This window comes from Neopelma chrysocephalum, unplaced genomic scaffold, assembly GCF_003984885.1.
Source record: "Neopelma chrysocephalum unplaced genomic scaffold, ASM398488v2 Primary Assembly neopelma1_43, whole genome shotgun sequence".
Lineage (NCBI taxonomy): Eukaryota > Metazoa > Chordata > Aves > Passeriformes > Pipridae > Neopelma > Neopelma chrysocephalum.
This window is the reverse complement of record NW_020897702.1, coordinates 19,375,687-19,396,297: the sequence shown is the minus strand read 5'-3', so window position 1 is coordinate 19,396,297 and position 20,611 is coordinate 19,375,687. Positions and strand designations below refer to the sequence as shown.

At 37.7% G+C, this 20,611-nt stretch overlaps 1 protein-coding gene across 6 annotated transcripts in view; it reads left to right on the top strand.

Annotated features, from left to right (window-relative positions):
* Positions 1–20,611, top strand: part of DLG2 (discs large MAGUK scaffold protein 2) — a 1,039,246-nt gene that overhangs the window by 9,237 nt on the left and 1,009,398 nt on the right. For all 6 annotated transcript variants that reach the window (XM_027677513.1, XM_027677512.1, XM_027677530.1 and 3 more), the window contains exon 3: positions 8,247–8,378. In XM_027677513.1, the coding sequence (XP_027533314.1) occupies positions 8,247–8,378 (132 nt within the window). The remainder of the gene's footprint in view (positions 1–8,246; positions 8,379–20,611) is intronic.

Here is a 20,611-nt window from a genome sequence, read left to right as displayed (position 1 = left end):
AATAGGAAAAAAAAGAACCTAAGCACTGTTTTATTATCATCACTTCCCTGGTCATTTGTGTGTGTGTGTGTGTGTGTGTGTGTGTGGTGTTTCATAAAACTGATGGTACTACTGTCCAGCTTCATTCACCAGTCAGTGTTCTGTAACAGTACTGGGTGTCCAGCCTGTGTTTATAGGTTGTGCTTTAAGGCAAATTTAATTCCAAAAAGAGAATAAGAGGCTTTGAAAATGTAAACAGTGTACAAAAGTTGCAGCGGCTGGAACTGTGAAAAAGGAGACTGAGCAGGGGAGGGACATGACAAGTCACAGAGTATAGAAGAGGCTGTAAAGGGAATAATTGTGGTTTGCTTTACACATTGACATCTGGAAGACAAGCAGTTGTCTTGATTTATAACAAAAAAAGATGGGAATTATGTAGTAGAAAAAGCTGCTAGAACCTTCAAGCACTGAAATCGGATGGTGAGAGATCTTGTGGATGTGAGAGGTTATCAGTGCAGGTAGACAGGCATCTGTGCGATGGGTGTAAGCCTGGGTCCTACGCAGCACAGAGGTGAACTGAAAACCTATTAGGGCTCCTCCAGGCTCCCTGTGTCTGTCTGTTCTGCTTCTCAGAGAATTCAGCTGACACATCATGGCTTAACTCCTGCCCTTCAAAGCAATCTGGCTTGCAGAGCATTTAGCCCTCTGCGTTGCATAGTCTACACAAGTCAATCTTCTGGAACAAGAGACTGCTGTGCAACTTCTGTGGTTCAGTGGCAGCCTTTTGCATGAGCTATTTGGAGCCCAGAGACCTGCAGTAACAGAACTGCAGGTTAACACTGTTTAGTGCAGCTGCCTGTCCTCCTTATTTTAGTCCCGTTTTCCTTGACATTTGCATGTCTGGTTTTCCCTTAACATACCTGAACATATAATATAGCCTTGTTCTGAGAAATTTGCTGTTGTACTTGCATAGGAGCTCTCTCATACTGTCTGGCCCATTTCTTGTCTGCTAACAGCATAGAGGTCTAGAATAACACCACAACTGAACTGTTCCTAAATTTGTGTTTTGCAGGAAAGCAGTCTGTGCAGAGAATTTACCAAGGCTACAGTTAATTTAGGGATGTCACACATTTTACAGTTAATGGAAAGCAAGGGCAACTCAGAATACAACCTTTACTTTAAATATCGTTCCTTGAAAGACTCTCCATTGGCCCAAGATTAATCTTCACAATGTGTTGGCCTCCCCTGTGTGCCAATCTAGTTGCTAAAAGCTGAAACCCCAGAAACAAGCCTACCTGGTAATCCCTTAAATTATTAACCCTTCCTTTTTTTGTCCCTCTGTTTTCCCTAGCAGGATAGAAGATGGGTTTAGGTGTCATGCATAGTCTCAGGAGCTGTTATTTTTAACCCTTTTGCTTGTTTGTTGTGAATGCTCCTCACACCGGGTGATTGTCACATATGTAATGCCTTATGTTTTTTCCTGAAGGTTGCATAACCATATGCTGCCTTTTCTTCATAGTTCCTTAAAGTCCTATTGCAGATATGAAGGGCCCGAGGTGCTGGGAGCTTTCTGGTTTGTACAGGGACACACATTCCCTGCCTGCTTTCCCTCTGTATAGTCTGCTAGATTAATTTGTGTCTCATGTTGATGTTTATATGTAAATATTTTATGATTGTCGTTTGTCTGATAGTTCTCAAGCCTTTTGAAGCATGGGAGCCTACAGCTTGTGTTTTTCTCAACTGTCTTAGAGTACTATTTCTTGCATTTCTTTCTAACATTTAATTGGCTTTTTTGCACCTCCTCTGTGTGTACAGAGCATTGCATATTAGCAACATTTATTCCGTTATGTTTGCTGTTGTGTGTGAAGATTAGGAAAGGTAAATGAGTTACTGATGGCTTTGGCTTGGATCAGTCTCAATGCAGGTTGCCTTGAAATTTCTTATAAACTACTGCATCCCCTCCTGCTTATGTGTAGCAACTTGTTTTAATTTTTTGAGCTTTCCGGAGCAGAGAATCAAATCAAGACAACTTAAAAATAGAGGCAGGGAACAGCATTTATTCAAACGTCTGGCTTTTTTGTCAGTGATCATCTAAACAAAGATGTGAACTCTCCAAAAGTAGTTTTTGAGATCCTTTTCTTCTAAAGTTATCAAAATTCACTGAGAACACTTCCCTTGCTCTCTTTTGTGGTGCTCTGGTTCCATTTCTCACTTCTGTTCTGGCTTCTGTGGTTTATCTCTCCCATCCTTCATGCCTTTTCCAGCTTCAGTGCCCTACATTTTCCCAACTCTAGTTGTCAAAAACCCAGAAAGGGTCTCCTGAAATGTGTTGGTGGGTTTTTCTTTTAAAAGTCACCTATGCAGCATACTTTGCAAGTCAGAAAATAATAAAAACACGTCTTAGGAAAGGGAGCAGATAAAATTATGGAAGAAAAAAAAAGATAAATTGAAATACCAAACCCTTTCATCTTATCAACTCAGTTAGGGTTTAGATCTGAACTAATGTTAAACATCTCTCATTGAAGAAACAATGATTTTTTTCATGTAAGTCAACATTTTTCCATATTATTGCACCCCGAAAGTCTTTTCACTCACAAATGTCAATAGGGGGAAAGAAATGTAAATGTCATCCTAAACTTACTGACAGACTGTGGTAGCCTTGATTCCCCGAGAGCCACTGGCTGCTTGATACTGCCTTGTGCTGGTGCAGGACACTGTTAATCAGCTGACTGTGATTTCTTCCAAGTAGAAGGCTGAACTTGCTGAGTTTGGAATCATATTTTCATTTTTTTCTCTCCATCTTCTGAGCTACCTTGCTTTATAGCAGGAGTTGGCTGACAGGATCATACTCCCATGGAAAGTAGTATCAGATCTCAGCAGACTGTGGCTATTCAAAGAATAACAATTTGCGTGCAAAATCAGTGACTGGTCCTGGCTGATTTCATATATGGGTCCATATAGAGTTCAGCCTATATGGCTTTATTTTGGCTGGAAGGAGCTCCAATATCTTGAAAATAGCCATATATTCATATATATAGGCATAGCAGCATCTGCCTGAATTAGCTAGAACTTCCATTATCTGTTTCTTTGGTTTGAGTCATCATCATTCAACATACCCTGGTCTGAGGAGTTTTGAAAATGGAGCTGCTAGGAGACTGGTTTTGAATCACTTTTATCTTTCTTGTATAGTTTCAATTAATCCTGTTAGTCAATTCTTTTCCAAATTAATTATTGAAATTTATGTATAAACCTATATTCTCTTCAGATATGATATCTTTAGTTCATCTGAAGGATAAACGGTTTGAATAACATCTGGGAGATATTTAGGAAAACTGTTTCCTGTGTCCTATAACTGTTCCCATAGATGGCATGCTGTGTGACCTGCCATGTGTTTTGTCATCCTCAGTCCCATACGAAGGCACAGTACATATCAAAGATTTTTTAATCAACACAGTCTCCACACCAGCAGAGCTGCAGTGTTTCAGCTGTACCAGGGGTATACTGTAAATGCTGTAGTGAGTATAGTTAGAGGAACTCAAATAGCACATAAGTGACCTGCAATCCTGCTACCTTCAAGCAAGTGCAGCTCCAGAGGAGTTTATGTTTTCCTTAAGTAACTAGTTGAGCACTGGGTCTGCAGTCAAACTAATGTACAGGTAACTAACTCAAAGTGCACCACAGAACTTGTTCCTCTGTAGTGCTGCAGCTGTGGAGTTTTTTAGACCAGTGTAAAAAGTGTGCTTCAAATACTGACATTTTGATTTCACATCATTTGCATGCTTTTCCTTACTTGGCAGTTGTATGGGTGTCCTCACAAGCACCTGCACAATGTAAGCCTTTAACTCAGGTTCTGTATACATAAATCCGGTAAGATTTCCAGCCATCTAAACACCTTCATCAAAAAATAAGTGCTCACCTGTTACACTCTTACTGAAAAAAGTGAAGCTCAATTTTTTTTGTCTCCTTGCCTATATGGAGTTCCAGTGATTCTAAAATGTGCTTGCAAAACATGAGAGCATGGCAAAGACCCAGAAACAAACCGGCAGAGGAAGGGAATCTTTCTGCTTAAAGGTACTGGTTAGTATTGCAAGGGCTTTCAGATCTTGGATATGGACCCTGAGAAGTAGATAGAATTGATTTTGACATCATTTTATTAAAGTAGATAGGAAATTATTTGCAGAATTAATTTAAATATGTGTGATTATCAAATTTAGTCTTTCTTATGTGAACTTAACATTTTAAGAGCAATGCTTTAAGAAACAATTTTTAATTGGTGATAATTTAATTTTTCCTGATATATAGTGCACCTTACTCTGTATAGGCTTGTATGTATGGCTTCATTTGCTGATGACAGTATCCCTGGAAAACTTTTTGTCTGTAAGATATACTGAAAGCTACATTTGGTTAAAATATAACTTGGGTTGTATTAAGAATGGATTTTCTATACAGTTTTTGTATTTGTTTCATCAGATGTATAAACATTGCCTCAACAGTTTTTTTTGTTCTATAGCATAAATGTTTACTTATGGAACTTTAAAAATTGATATCACAGAAAGTTTGTGTCTATACAGTGTGGAGACTATAAAATGTTGAGTATTCTCTAATGTCCCCTTCTAGAATAGTAACTCCAAGGAAAGGATCTACCTTTTTTTGATTCTTACATAAATAAATACATTATATTAAGCAGACACTCATTCTATAGAAGAAAAATTAAGTAATTTCTTGTGTGGTAAAACTTTAGATTAAGAGAGGAAGAAAAGTTTTCCAAAGAAATCCAATAGGCAAAGTTACTGCTCTACAGTTTTGTTTGTGTTACATGTTTCTGATTTGCCGTATTGTGGCAATTAACCATTCCCTGATCAGTAACATAAACCACAAACATTCCTGAACTGGTTAAAAAATTATAGAGCGATAAAGCAATAAAATTTACAGAATTATTAGTTAGTTTGGGTTAACTGATAACCTCTTGGACAAGATACTGTAGGACCATAAAAGCTGTTTTATTCCTAAAGAAATCTTTCTTATAATAATATTAAGATATTTTGAGTATGATTTATTTAAATAATAATGCATTTACTGTCTAGAATATGTGTGAGTTTTGGTAGGACTGTATCCTCTGAATGGTTCTTGACAAAATCATCTTTCAAAGTCAGTAGGATCACTTAAAAATTAGTGTCATAATAAGCAGTAAAAAAGCCCTAAAACTTTGTTCAGCACATCTCATGGGGCACAGCTGATATTGACTTTTCAGTGGTCTTTTGTTCACAGACAAAGGACCTACTCAGTATCCACACAGAGCCCCACCACTCGGGATATTAAATCGTGTGTTCAGTGGATTTATGTTCTTACTTGAATTTGGTTTTGGTATCAACACTGAAGAATAGTGTATCATAGAACAAAGATTTTTTGGTTCCTTTATGATATACTCCAACTGTAAGGTACAGGACTTATTTTGGCTGCTAAAAATTAACTGTGTGCTTCATTGGATATTGTAATCCCATACATACAGTGATCCAATCTCTCTTGAAAGCCACCAATCTCCCATTCTTCTTGATGAAAAGAATATGTGGGAATTCAGATTAAGAAACTTCCATTTAATTTGGGTGGCAGGGAATATGGTTCTTATTTGACTATTGTGCTGCAGTCCAGGCAGTCCATTCTTGAAGCCAAACAGTATTTTAGGTTTTGTAGCTGTCAGACCCAAAAGAAAAAGTACTGGATGCCCTCATCTGCTTTGGGTATAACTGGGAGTTGACAATGGTTATTATCTTGGGGAGAGTATTTAGCATTCTTCAGACATGCTGTTTCATTAGATTATTTTGTATTGCTCTCTGTTGTGCAGAGGTATAAATGTGGTGTGCTGGTGCTGAATAGGATTATGCCCCAGCATGCTAAATACTGTCAAATATGAAGATCTAGTTCTGAGTAATTTATAATCAGGAAAGTTCATCAAGAAGGCTGAAAGTTGCTTTTTTGAAAGCCTAATCTGGTGCCAAATTGACTGGAGATTTGAATAGTCTCCATAAACACCTTGGCTTTTCAGGAGTGCTCCAGTAGCAGTGGTTACACAGCTCCTCTCCCCAACATGCTAAATACTTTTGGTCAAGATGTGATTCCTCTTGATACCAGAACATCAGTGATAGCTTCCAGCAGAAGCAGGGCAGTTGGGGGATCCTGACTGGATCTCCTAGCACATGCAACCCATCACAAATTATTTGGAAAACTAGATAGACTGCTGACGAGGGAGATTGTGCGGGAAAAGGCTGCAACTTGATGCTGGAGCTTAGGAATGGAGTAAAAATTAATGTATCCTATTAAAGCCTGAGAGGAAAATGAGGCAAGAAGATCATTACTTGATCTGGGATTTATCTGGGATTTAGATTTAACACTAGAGCTGTGCTCTGTTGCTGGTTGTTCAGTTTGTAGAGTTTAGGACTCTTTTGGGGTCAACCAAAAGCAGACTTTTTTCATCTTGAGGAATTGAAAAATAATGATTTCAGTGAAAATAAAAACTCTGCTCATACCCCTAAAGCATACTACTTTTTTGTAGCTGTTTTTTTTAGATAGGAACAATACACTTTAGGTAAGGAATGCTTAATGAAGAAGGGGATGTCAGCATGCTTCACCAAGTCACTGAGAAAGAGGAATTGGTATCTCCGGTGTGGAACAGGCCTTCAAATCCCATTTTCCTAATTTCTCAGATAGTCCACTTCTAAGAAGTGTTCTCATTATTGGATACTTTGCAATGGTTTTCCACCACTCTGCTGCTTCACTGTAGTATAAATAATCTGGTATTCATTACGTATGCCTGTCTGTTCTTGGGGGAAGGTGAATGACTGATTCCAAGCCATGATTTAAGTTAGTGACTAATTATTCTGTTGAGGGCAGCCAGAATTTTCAGTGTATCAACGAAAGTACAGGTGTCACAGGTGAGTCAGGCACAGTCATGAGGTCAAAGATACGATGTGATTGGGGTTTTCACAATGTGAATGGGTTTTCACGGCAAAAGAAGCTGAGCTCACATGCCGAATTAGTTCTTTATACCCAACCATTTGTGGGGAGTACCCTAACCATATCCCAGCTGGATCCACAACTTTGGGTTTGGATGATCTGTGATGGGAGCCCAACCCAGGTACTGTGACCTGTCCTTTAAAAGAGCTGATCTCTCTCTCTCTGTGGGTTATAAGTGGTCCTAATAGCGCTGCTGGCTTTAGGTGAAAACAAAACAATTGCCTAACCCTCAAGGTGGGATTGAAGCAGAAAATTGTGAGCTCTTTCATTATATAAATATCTACACTGCTATAAAATGCTCGCTAATCTTCCTATGTATGTGTATAAGGTTGGACTCGATAATCTTGGAAGTCTTTTCCAAGTGTAATGATTCTATGATTCTATATATTTTTATATATGTGTGTGCACATATAAGTAAGATGGTGATGTTTGGATTTCATATAATTTTATATGTCACTCATGCTCTTGGCAAGTGACTACACAGAGGTAATAGCAGCAGAAACAGAGCTCTGTTTCTCTGGGCTCTTACAGAAAGGCTGGATTGCTCCATTTGAGCCAGCACATGGATGAAAGTCTGCTGTCAAAGTCTCATTTAGCAAAGAGGTAGACAGCAATATTATGTATTGAGGGAATAGAAAAAAACCCATCATGTTCTTGGACACCTGCCTTTCAGATACACTTTTGTTATTCAGAGGAGAGAGAATTGAGTGCTGCAGATGCCAAGCAAACATTTTCATGTCTTCTCTGAATATGTTTTAAGGCCAGTTTTCCTGCATGGGTATCCATAATGGTTATTGTCTATAATTTTGTAGCTTCTGCAAGTAGTAATTTGGTCCAAACCTCATAGCTTCCAGCTGGTTTCGGACAAATGAAAGTTGAACACTTGTAGATGGCATTCAAAAGATCATCTTCCCTTTGCAGGGAGATCTCAGATGTGCAGTTTTGTCTATGTGGCTTGAGGCATACAGCTAATGACGATGCAGCAACATCATGCTCCCTGGAAGTGTTCAGAAGGCGTGTGGATGTGGCTCTTGGGGACATGGTTTGGTGTGGAACATGGTGGTGCAGGGTTGATAGTTGGACTCAATTATCTTGTAGGTGTTTTCCAACCTTGGTGATTTTATGATTCTATGAACATTTGTTGTAAGTGTTCCTTACATGTGTGAACAATGCTGTTCAAAATGTGTAGTTAATATTTGAGAATTTAAATACTTTACAGAGCCAATGAAGACTTTTTTGTACTTGTTTGTTTGTAGATACTGACCGAGCTTTAGTGCTGCTGGAAGAGTATTGTAAGAAACTACGGAAGCCAGAAGAGCAACAACTGAAGAAAGCTATAAGAAAGGTGATGGGCATCTTTAAAAGCAGCTTATTTCAGGCACTTCTAGGTAGGTACTAATGTTTAATACTAGATGCATGCTCTTGGAGGCCAGAGCTAGGTCAGACCTAGTAACTTACTAGTCACTGTTTAATTTGTGTTTACAATGAACAACATGTTGAGATGATCCTTCCAGGTTCTCTGTGGGGAAACTCATTGTCCTGATATTTCAAAGGTATTTTCTTACTTATAAAGACAGAAAGAGTAACAAAAAAATCATGCAAGATAAGGCATTGAATTGTTATTCCCAAACCTTGCTGCTTTCCTTTGTTTAATGGAAGATACTGAACCAGAGTAGGATATTTATACAAAGTGGAAGATGAGACCATCTCCACAGGTAAATAGCTAAAGTTTCATTGATTTCACCAGCACCAAGTAGCATTTAATTTTGCATTAAGCTTTTGGGAAAAGTGTCAGCAAAGAAACTCTAAAATGAGTCAAGACAATTGCTCCAGGACACAGTTGAAACTTTGGCAGGATGTTCCCATTCGTATGATGTTGCAGTATTCAAATAGGTGTGCTGGAGTATCGCTCAGTCTTTCCTCCATTTGCTTGAATTTTCCCATTGCACCTTGTAAATGATATTAAAATCAAGCGCTTGGCATTTTGGAGCTTCAGATAAAATAATATAATAATATTGTATTTTTGAGGTCATGAATGTACCTGGTTGCTGTAACATCCCTGTTGTTCCTTGTGCCATGCCTGAGCTGCCGGTCATGGGAAGTGGTGGCAGCAACTGTGCATCACCCTTGTTCCACCTTTCTCAGCCCTCTTGCTCACATTGCATTGCCTTTGGTGTTTTATTCCTTCACAAACAAACCTGTACATTTTGTGCAGAACTAGCCTGAAGGGCACATTTCTTAACACAAATGATATTTGTGGAAGCACACATGCCTTCAAAGTATGGCCATGTAAAGCCAGAGTTTCAACAGTACTCCTTGCAGAGCTACAGTCAGGAGCAGTTAGGGAAAAATTTTGATTATATGTCATGAAAGTAGAAGTACATCAATAATGCACTGTTATTGTGAAGACGATGGAGGTCCGGCAGTAGTTTCAGGAATTTCTGAAAAATGTGTGCTACTAGTCTCTAACATTTCCTGCAACTGGAATTAATTATTGCTAGCACTATTGTAACTTTTCCCAGCTTCTTTAAAATTATTAGCTTTATTTTATAAACCCTACTTAATTTTAATTGCTGTATATGCTTTATAAAAGAAAATAGATTCATAATTGAGTGGTATTTACCAAATAGTTGTAAATAGATTTGAACTAAAGAATGAAAAATAAAGATGGGACCATTCTGTGTTATTTTTAGGAAGGTGTCTGTGAATATAGAAGTATGTGCTGAAGAAATACACAGTCATGGAAGTGACATTAACTGTACATGTACTTCTGCACTACTTTGAAGTATTCCTTCAAAGTGTTCTAACAACGTGTGCTTTGCGTGTGAACACTGCAATATGTGTTGATGTATTACATATGTCAGAAATGAAAAAGTGATTATAGCTACATTAAGGTTGAATCCAAAGAAGAAATTACATCCTTTGATTGCCGCAATACCAGACTGAGGAATATTGAGGTGTTATAGAAGTTAGATAGCATTTCAATTTGTGGGTCTTTGGATGTCTTTTCCTTGTTCTTAAATGCTTCCTTTTATAACAGAGATTTGGGAATTGCAAGATGTGTTCAAAGTCTCTCAATCTTACATTTGGTTTGTTGTTTGGTTTGTCTCAATTCTGGAACAATACTAAAGAATGACCTCTCACCAGTATTTTAAGTGTGGTAGATGATGTTATTTACATAGTTAATAATGAGAGTCTTGCATAATCAGTATTTAAAAAAAACCTACTTCCATGACATCTGTTTTAGCTTCATGTCATAGTTTCTCTGTTCGCCTATAAATCAGACCACTACACAAGGAAATACCTAATGCAGAGCTTCTGGTCTGTTTTTAAGTTCTGTACTGCTAATTTTTTCCTTTGTCTTTTATATTTACAGAGTGTCTAATGGTCTTGAAAGCATACATTTTTCTGTGCCTAATCCTAATTAGTCTTAATTTTCAGAGTTTGAATGTTCATTGCTTTCCAAAACTCTATCTCATTTACAGCTGTCAAACATTGTTTTTATCCAGCATTTATTGACCTTTTGAATATTTGGGCTGTAACTACTAATGAAAAAGGTGCTTTTTGTACAGAATCATTAACTTGGATGCAGAAGTGCACATTCTTACCAGGCATAAATTTAACGTAATTTTATGTGCCAAATTCAGTTTTTGTAGGTCCTACAGCTTCAGTAGAATTTGATTCCTTTACAAATAAATTCAGCTGTTGTAACAATCCCTGTCCTTTAAGTGTGTGTTCAATTCTTGTTACCTTCCAAAAGGCTTTAAAAATCAGTAGGATGTCTTAAATTGAATATAACAATAACAGATAAAGAAAACTAATTATTAATAGAGGCAGTTTTCAAATCTAGCATTGTCTAGTTCCTTTTATTCTCAAATTTATGCTTGTGTGATGTGATTCAGCCATCTTTGAACTTGGGTTCTCAGGGTGTGCAAGACTATTTTTATCTTCAATGTGTTTCATAAATATTAAATGCTGACTACTGAACAGTAGAGTAACATAAGAAAAAAGAGGATTCAATATTTTTCATATGTATATTCTAAACATGCAAGAAACCACTACAATTATGTAAGAAAAAGTTTTGTGAGAGATTTGCAGAAGGATTATTGAAGGATTGTCCTTTTACATTTTAATTTGGGTTCAAAAGCATTTCTTTCTCCCTTCGGGCCGTTCTTGTTGCTGGACTTCTTGCTAGAGTCACTGTGTTCAGTTACAGCTGAGTTAGTTGCTGAGGCACTTTTTCAAAGTGACATGAGAGCTGCAGTCTCTAGAGTCCCATTTACACTCCAGTGGCCCAAACACAATGCTTTGAAAATCCAGCCCAAAGAGGAGGAAGGAGGAGCAACTCTTCAGAAGGAGCATGCAAGGGGAAGAATGTGTTATTGACAAGAAGATATTGACATTAATTTTAAGTTAATTCCAGATTTTTTTCACCAAAAGGGTCTTACCAGTTCTTCTCTGTGCAGTGAGGAGCTATGCTGTTGTTATGAGCTTGTAAGGATTTTTGTAGGGTCATCTGTAGCTAGATGATGTTAAAAGGTGCTCTCAAATTGTAGCACATGTTGTTCTGATGTGAACATTTTTAAAACCCAGCAAGGAAGAGGAAATGAAACCTCCAGATATCCAAATACCTCATTTGTTGGGATTGTCTCATAATGGGGCATCTTAGAGGCATCATACCAACATAAAAAAGGGAAATCATGAAAGAGAGTAATAATAGTCATCTGGATGTGTCAAAGCAACCAAACATTTTTTGTTCCAGTTCTGTTCTTCATGGAATTTAATCAGTTTTTATAGTGCAATACATAGTTTAGTACAATTTATTTCTGGAAACCTCTGCTGTATATTTGTCTAGACTTCATTTCATTAAGACAAGTGCATGATTCTACAGCTTAGAAGGCAGTTCTGTGGAATGAGAATGGATGAAAGAGGTTTATGTCAGGGTTGTTTGGGTTTTTTTTTGTAGATACATCTCTATAAATCATCATTTTGTTTCTAGCAGGAATTAAAGTGCCACAAATAACTGTAATCATCTTATGCGGTATTAGGTAAAAACTAATCTCAATAGGTTTTTCTAAAATTCGGATAAACCCAATCTGCAGTGGATGACGTATTTCCTGAGGACTTTCAAACTATGTCTTATGTTTTTTTCCTCACGTTTGCGTAACTTTGCCTGAATTCTAAAATGGCATATTTTCAATTAAAATCTGCATCAACTTCTTCTTCTTCTTCTTCTTCTTTTTTTTAATGTATTATACCATTTCTGCAAAATAATGTGGATGTTCTAAAACTACCAATCTTAACAATTGCCATAGTAAACATTAGACTTTTGCACTTTGATGAGAAAGGTTGAAAATGTTGACCATTTATCTCCTCTCATGGCTAGAAATATGTGTCTAGTTATTGTAAGGGTTATAGAATTTACTGATCGTCTGTGCCACAGCCTGGATTTAGAGACTTAGGATATAATTTTGCATTTTTAGTAAGAGGGATTTTTTAGACTCTTCACCTCATTCAACTCACTTTAAATAAGCCCTGTTATAGCAATCCATTTTAAATGAGTGATAATGTTTTTTAAACCAAATAAAAAAGGAAGCCAAATGATTCTTCTGCAATCACATATTAATTTTCTGTTAAATGTTTCTATAGATGAAGAGACAGTATAACTAATAGTGTTATATTGTTATCCAAACTTCTAGGGATCTAGTTAAATCTTGTGATCTTCCATGTTACTGTAAGGTGCTATAGGGCAGATAGGGAATATAACAAGGACATTTCAGAGACCCAAAACAAGTGCTTTACTTTAATTCTTTTAGGATATATATATCTATTAAAAAGTAGCATAGCTTTTAAGAAATTCAAATATTTATTATAGTAAGTATGAATCAAGCCAAAGCGTGGTTTCCTATGAATTTGTTTTGGTTTGGTTGACCTTGGTGTTTACAAAGCTGTGAGCTGGGACTGACATGAGTCAGGGCCATGGTTAAATTTCAGGATAGTTTAGATATGATAAAAAAAACTGGAGAGGAACCTATTATAGGAGTAATGATTGGCTGTTGGAACATGTCACTGTCATAAAAGGAAAACACTAAGAATGAAAAATTGGAAAGATTTTGGTAGACATAACCAGGCATGTCAACTAAGAATAATGATGAAAATGTCCCCCCGCCATTTGTAGACTTCAATGCTGAGAAGAATAATTATGCTGTTGACCATACAGAGAGAAGAATGTAGAGGCAATTAGTCGGAAGACAAGGAATTTGTTTAGGCATGTTGTATTTAAGGAGAAACTCTTTAAATAGTGACAAGGAAATTTGAGACTAGAGGGAAAGGAGGTGGGTCAGGACTGGGGAGTAGATGTATGAAAAGCAGGATAAATGGTGAGAAAAGCAGACCTGCATCACTGTCCTGGGCTGGAGGTGGAGCCTGCACCAAATCAGGTGTGGAAGAACGATTGTAGTTGTCAGAGGAAATGTCAGGATCATTTAACACCTCAAAAATGCGGTGCTAGTCATACATGGTAGCACTGTGATTTGCACAAAAGGCATAGAAATAATCTATAAAATACTGCAGGTTGTTACTGTCTGCTTCTGCGATCTGTCTTAAAGAAACACTGCTATCATATTTTCAGGCTTTTCTTCACAACCACCAAGACCTCTTTTGTACTTCTTCCTTTGAGCAGACCTAAGATTTGTCATTCATGGCACCACAGAAAACAAGGCAGTGTCCTGTTTCACAAGGTTCCTGATAAAGGTGCTAGTGTTGAAGATATCTAAATGGAGAACATGGTTGACAATCACCTTTCTGAGATTATGGTGACTTTTGCTACTACCCATCTTTCTCAGTCCACAAGAAGAAGCATGTTTCAGCACATGTATCAGTGTTTCAGGGACCAAAAAGATATGAAATTAATTTCTCTGCTGGGAAACCTTTCAGCAGGAAAGCACAACTGGGTGTTACCTATTCATACTTGCCAAGCTTGCTCTCGGTTGATTTTTGGTGTGCTTAGCTACTTGCTGTGTAAGGTCATGGATCTCTGTCATCACTCTCTAGACTTACCCTCAGTGAGCTAGTTTCTTGTCATGTCAGGCTATTTCACCTCCTGTAACAACACTGAATTCCTCGTGTGTTAATCCAAGCCAAGCCTATGTCCAGCCCAGGGACATGAGCCAATCCTCTCGCCAAGGGCCTAAGTCCAGCATTCACAAAGTCAAAGAATAGAACCCCCACTGACTCCACTTGCCGGGGATCATGTGTTGGAGTCAGTCTTCCAGAGATTTATATTCAAACCTTCCCTGACTGAGAAATAAATATTCTTCTATAGCCGTATCTAAAAATATTGAAACCCTCCCTGACTATTACAAATGTCAAGGAGCAAAAGAAATGTGCAAAACCTCTTCAGTGCTCTGTCACATTTGAGAGATGCTCAAATGACATCTCTGACAATGGGGAAGCCTGTTATTACTCTGAACAGAGTCCTACTTTCCCAAACTGGCATCTTTCTTTGTTGCGGCATAAATTACAGCAGAACTGAAATTTAAATTCAAGGGCAGCTTTTGTTTTGCCTGAAGACAGCTGCAGCTGCTTTTATTCTTGAAGTCCAATTCTCTTAGTAAGCAAATTTGTGCTTTCTCTCAAAAGAGCTAAAGGTAGCAGTGCTGGATCTTTGGGATGGTTTGAAGCTGTGTGATCTTTTTTTTTTTTATGAGCTGGGGGCTGGATTGCAGCCAGTTTGGGGAACTAACCCTCATGGTTCTCCAGTGAAAGTTTGGTCACGTGGAGTGAACCATTTGCTAATAAAAAAGAGAAAAAAGCAGATCTGCTGTAACTGGTTTTCAGTGGATTTTGGCCCACTGCTCTTTTTGCTTCTGTGGCAATGCGATTTCTCATGCATTATCATAATTTCTCTCAATCTCTTCTAATTATTCCCAATCCATAGTACTCGTAGATTCTTTGGAGGAGATGAAGCTTCTTCACTTCTATCAGGTTACATTGGCATTGGGCAGAGGGTCCAGAGTTAGCTGCTGAGGGCTGGCAGGCAGATGCACATGCAAGAAAAAGACAGATGGACATCATGTTACTATAGAGGAGTCTGAAGATATCCAGAGAAGGGAGTTTCACGGAATCACAGAATGGGTAAGATTGGAAGAGACCACTGGAGGTCACCTAGTCCTACCTACCTGCTCAAGCAGGGTTCCCTAGAGCATGTCACTCAGAATTGTGTCCAGACAGCTTTTGAATATCTTCAGACTCACAACCTCTCTGGGCAACATGTGTTTCACTAAGGTCTGAGACGTTACCCAGTTTTTCTTAGCTATATCTGTTGTGGAGGAGCTGAAATATTTCTGTATCTCCAAAAATCTCAGAATTGCTTTAGCCTTTGGGACTTACTGAGTGTTAAGGTAATGTCTTTACTGCTTAGAGATGAGGAGCAAATAGAAGAGACAGGGCATGGTGTTCCTGGTTCCTTCTGGCCAACCTGGATATGGAAGCAGCCATCCCACAACAGCCTCTTAATATTAAAGTAATTTGATTATTTTCCACCTTGGGGGAAGATATATGTGCAAAGGTGTGGTTACCCTACGTCAGGGTTTTTTTTGAAAGAATTTAAATGTTAAAAGTTTGTGAATTACCAGAAAAGACCTTAACCCAAAACCAAAATTCTGATACCTCTTACATTTATGGGTATGAATGCTGATGAACTCTGAAAAATACAGAATCCCAGCCCAGGTCTGTATCTGGATTTTCAGCCTATCTGCGTACAAGAAGAAACCGATTACAGCACTGATACAACCTGGGTAATACATAATCACTTGTAATCCTAATGCAACCCTCTGCTCATGTTTTGTTGCCTTTTAACCCATGAATGATAGCATTTACATTGCAGACAAGGAATTCAGAAGCTTTGGGGACTTACTCAAAATACAAAAGCTGTGCATTGGAAATAAACCATTTTTAATATGGGCAATGTGATAATTGTTAAGGTTGTTGGTTTTCAGTATCTGACAAGGAATAAAAGCTGTTTTTTGTTCCTGTAGTGGGGACGTTTTTTGGTATTTTTTTTTGGTGTTTGGTGGTGGGTTTTTTTTTTTTTTTTTTTAAATTTTAAAGTGCATCTTGGTCATATGGATCCAGTGTATAATTAGAATTAATAAAATGCAGTTGCAGCAGCTGTTGCTATGTGGCTTCTGTGCCAGTGTGAAGCTTTTCTTTCTCTTTGCATTAAGTAGGGATACCCTTTATTGTTGGTTGGTGCTGAGATCTAGAGACAAATTATTGAGAGATTCATTTAGATAATCTGGTTTTATTTTGAATAGTCTCCTTTTTTAAGATGACAATATAAAAGAACAATGAGATAGTTGATTTTTTTGTGTTAAAGGAAGAAAGACTGGATGTATATCTTGCTAATGTAGTTTGTACATCTACTAATAAAATGGAAGAAAATAATCTGGAGCAAGCTGTTCCATCACTAATCCCAATGTTTATTTTTGTCTCTAAAATAGCAGAGCTGTTCTCCCACTCTAATGTTTTGATCTGCAGAGTCATTTTAGGCTAGACTGTGATGTGGTTTTTGTTCAGTGAATATAACTTTTTAAGAAACTGCATGGTAATTCTGAAATCACAGAAACATTTTAGCCTTGAAGTGTGTTATACTTTATGTTTCTCAAAGCTGTTATAAATGAGCCAAAATTATTTCCTGGTGCCACCTCTGTGGATCACTTGGAATCTCAATACTCTTTTTTCTTGACCCTGTGCTTCCAGTGTCATGGGAATCAGTGAAAAAAAACACTGATTTAAGTGATTTAAGTGCAATTGGGATTGAGCACTGAATAATAAGATGCATGAAAATAAACTAGTTAATCTTATGTATACATACCTGTATATATTTGTGAATATATGTCTATATTTATAATAGTTACATAAATTTATTTATATATTGTAGCAGGAAGCCATAGTATCATATTTATCTCAAACTTCTACTGTAGTTTGCTCAGGTATTATTCTGTACTTTGGAGATCTGTTAAATATTAAAGTATGTCTCGAGAAGAAATGCTGCAGACTGTGTTGTTCATTCCTGTAGCCTGTTTATTTTGTCATGTGGTCCATTTTCTGTGATGGTGTTTGTGCTCTGTCACCTTTCTCTGCCACAGATAATTACGCACTCTTTGCAAAGAAGACTGAATTTATATCTTTCATTTGTTCTTTCCTATCTCCATTTTTTCATCATAGTTGTGTGGTTTTGAGTTTCTGCTGATGAAGCTGATTAATGCACTATTGCATAAAATCCCAGGCATTAGAAATAGCAAATAGTTTTTGCAATAATTAGCATTTTGTTATGTTACACAGAAATGCTGTAACAATGTGAAAAGAAGAGAAGGTAAGTGATCAGAGAGCAGTGCTATAACTAAGCTGACTTCTGCGAGCTGAGTTCAATTCCTGTGCATACATACAGTGTGATACTTCTTATTTATTTAACCTCACACATTTTTTCTTCAAAACTCCTGCTTCATCCAGTGAGCAGAAGGGGCAGGACTCATGGGCAAATATTGAATTTAAGCTTTTCCATTGTTATTTACTCTATGATGAAGTGTTTGTAGTTCTGTGTGGCAGAGGTTGTAGTTCTGTGCTGAAGCCCTGAGAAACAGAGGCAAAAATATCTACTTATTTTAAAAGCCTGGTTGGAAACACTTCTGACCTGATATATCACCACATGCACCACTTCTAATGTCTGACCTCAGCTCCAGTTGCAACAGGGAGTGTCGCTTTTTCATCAAGACTGTCCTGTGTCTCATTTTGGGTGCTTAATACATGAGGATCATCTGATGGGTAATAATTTTTGAAAAATACTGCATATATGACTTCCTGACCACAGTGAGACTATCAATAGGAGTCGGGGGTAGGATCTAATTCCCAGGGTGGCATTTAATGCTCTTAACCTAAAGAACCTTAAAGAAATCTTATTGCTCTCAGCCTTTCAGCTCCTGAGATAAATGGTGCAAAGGTTGCTCAGACAGCTTTCCCAAAGCAGGCCCATTCTGTATACTGAACAAAGTGTCAGAGCAGAGGGAAGAATGGTCTGTGACCATATACCTAAAGTATGACACTTTCCAACTTGGAGCTACCTTAACAACCTTATCAGTGTTTTGAAGTTAATTTCTCATAGTGATTTCCTAGACTTTAAGGATAGTATAAAGAGCTTTAGTTCACAATTTCTATTGTGTGCTCATGCTGATAACACACGTTTTAAAATAAGATCAAAACTGTTGGATACTTTCACATCAGCCTTCTCTGCTTGAGCTGATGGGGATGCTAATGCTACCAGTAGTACCACTTCCTTTCTCTTAGATCAGATTTTTGTTCCAGAAGGTAGGTGGTTTAGATGAATTAGATGGCTTTCTACTGCAAAATAAGTAGGCATATTTCTTGGAGGTACTGGGGTTTGGATCACCATCATTTTTGATGTGCTATTGATAATAGAAATGTCAAGAGTAGATGGTGTCGGAGCAGCTTTGCTCAGAGGAACCACTTCCAGGTCCTGGCTCTGCCACTGCGTTACTGCACACCCTGGAGCAGTCCTCTGCCTGCACTGCAGATGTGCCCTTGCTGGCTTCTCCCATCAAAATTCTGGTGTTTTATATAATATTTATATTTAAAATATTTACATACAAATGACATATTCACAATATTATGTATATGTGCATATATCTGTCTATGTGATATAACTGCATATTTTTACCTATATACATATTCATATATATCAGTATGGGAATATGTTAGGAGATTCACTGTCTTCCCAGAATCCAACTACCTGCAGGTAGTAGGAGGAATAGTTGTGGGGGAGTATCTTTCAAAACAGACAGTAATTAGATAGCAGGAGAAATCCAACCTAATTACTCTGAGACAGAGGGATAGATACAGACCTGAAATGTTTACTGGCTATTTTCTTCCAAGTCTTGCATTTTCTTGAGTTATTTTTGATCTCCAGTGTTGAACTGAACTGTACCTTCATTCTTTTTCTTCTTTAACCTTTCAAACAAAAGGACTGATCTGTTTTTATTCTCATCATCATTTCATACGCAGCCTGCCTTTTGAGGATTTACCAGTTAATTTTGATGTGGTAGACTGCATTTCTCATGTCTGTTTTTAACATATAGCAGTTAATTTATGGTCTAAGTTTTGTAAATGCAATGTGGAAGAAAACAATATACTTGGAAAAAAGTAACCTTGAACTCTTTTAAAAAGTTGAAGTAGTCAAACCCTTCCTCTAAATAAAGTTTAGAGTGACATCTTGTGGTAACATTGATTTCAAATGTGTATATCTGTTGGCATTATTTTGTTTTGTCCGCAGTAAGGATAGTGTTCTCTGTTTCAAAATGTAATTAATTCCTTAGGAGAAGTGTATAATGACTTCCACTAGGGCTTCTGTGAGATCAGAGAAACATTGTTGTAAGGGCCCTATAGGTATACTTTATCTTTTACTGCATGAAGTTTATACTGTATACCTGTGAGTTCCCAGTGCTTTGAATTACAATTCAAGATGTTTTAATGCTCTTCCAGCCATTGACTATCTTTTGGAATTGCTCAAGAAGTTTCAACTAGCCATGACGCCAAAGCAAGCGGGAGCACAACATCTCTCAGCAACATCTTGTGCCAATTCATTAACTGTCCAAAGATTTTTCTTAGTTTTAGGTAAAGATAAATATGCCCAGGAAACTAGCATAGAGGATTTGTCAACAAAGGAATGAACAAGCCCCTTTATGATCCATATTGCAGTAGTGTATGTGCTTGCCACTTATGAATCAGTTTCCAAGGTACTGGGTGGTGTAAATGCACCACCACCAAACCTTATCCAAATGCCTAGCAGGTGCTTAGACTACAGTTTTGTTCAGTATATCTAAATGAAATACAGATCTTTTCAATGCTAGGTGGGGATGTAGAATGATTTTTTGCTCAGAAGCTTAAAGGAACCAGGAAAACATGTCAGTTTTGCTTTCTCTTTTGGGAACCTCTCTGCAGAGATGAAGGAGTAGTGGCCCTAGTGAGAACTTCGGTCGGGTCCAGGAATGTATTGCCCGGTACAGTCCCTCAAATCAGCCATATGAAGGTCTGTTCCCATTCCTCAATATTGAAGAGAAAGATGCTGATATTCTGGTAGGTCAAGTTTTAGCTATATAAAATGGTAATTAATGTTATCACAGTGCCCATCTGGCAGGTTGAATATCTGATTGTAAAATTATCTGTTCAGTAAAAGATGCTTGACCTTTCTAAGAAATAAATTCTTTTTAGGAGAATGGATCCATTAGCACATGTCAAATGGAAAGTCCCTCTACCACTGCTCCATGATGCATCACTTGCAACTGTGGTCCCAGGTCTGCTGTCAAGTCTTGTGACCATGGGAGGCTGGATTCAGGAAAGGACTCTGTGCTTGTGAAACTCAGGTTTTTGTTAGAGGTATTTTTGTACATGTGAGGGTGCCAGCACTGAACAAATGATTCATGTGATGTGCTGGCAGTGTTGAGGATTTTTAGCTTTGTGGTAAAGCACACAAGGAACATAAGACCAAAGAAGCCCAACTCGATGATCCTAAAAGGGCCATCTGGTGACCTCATTTATTAATTTA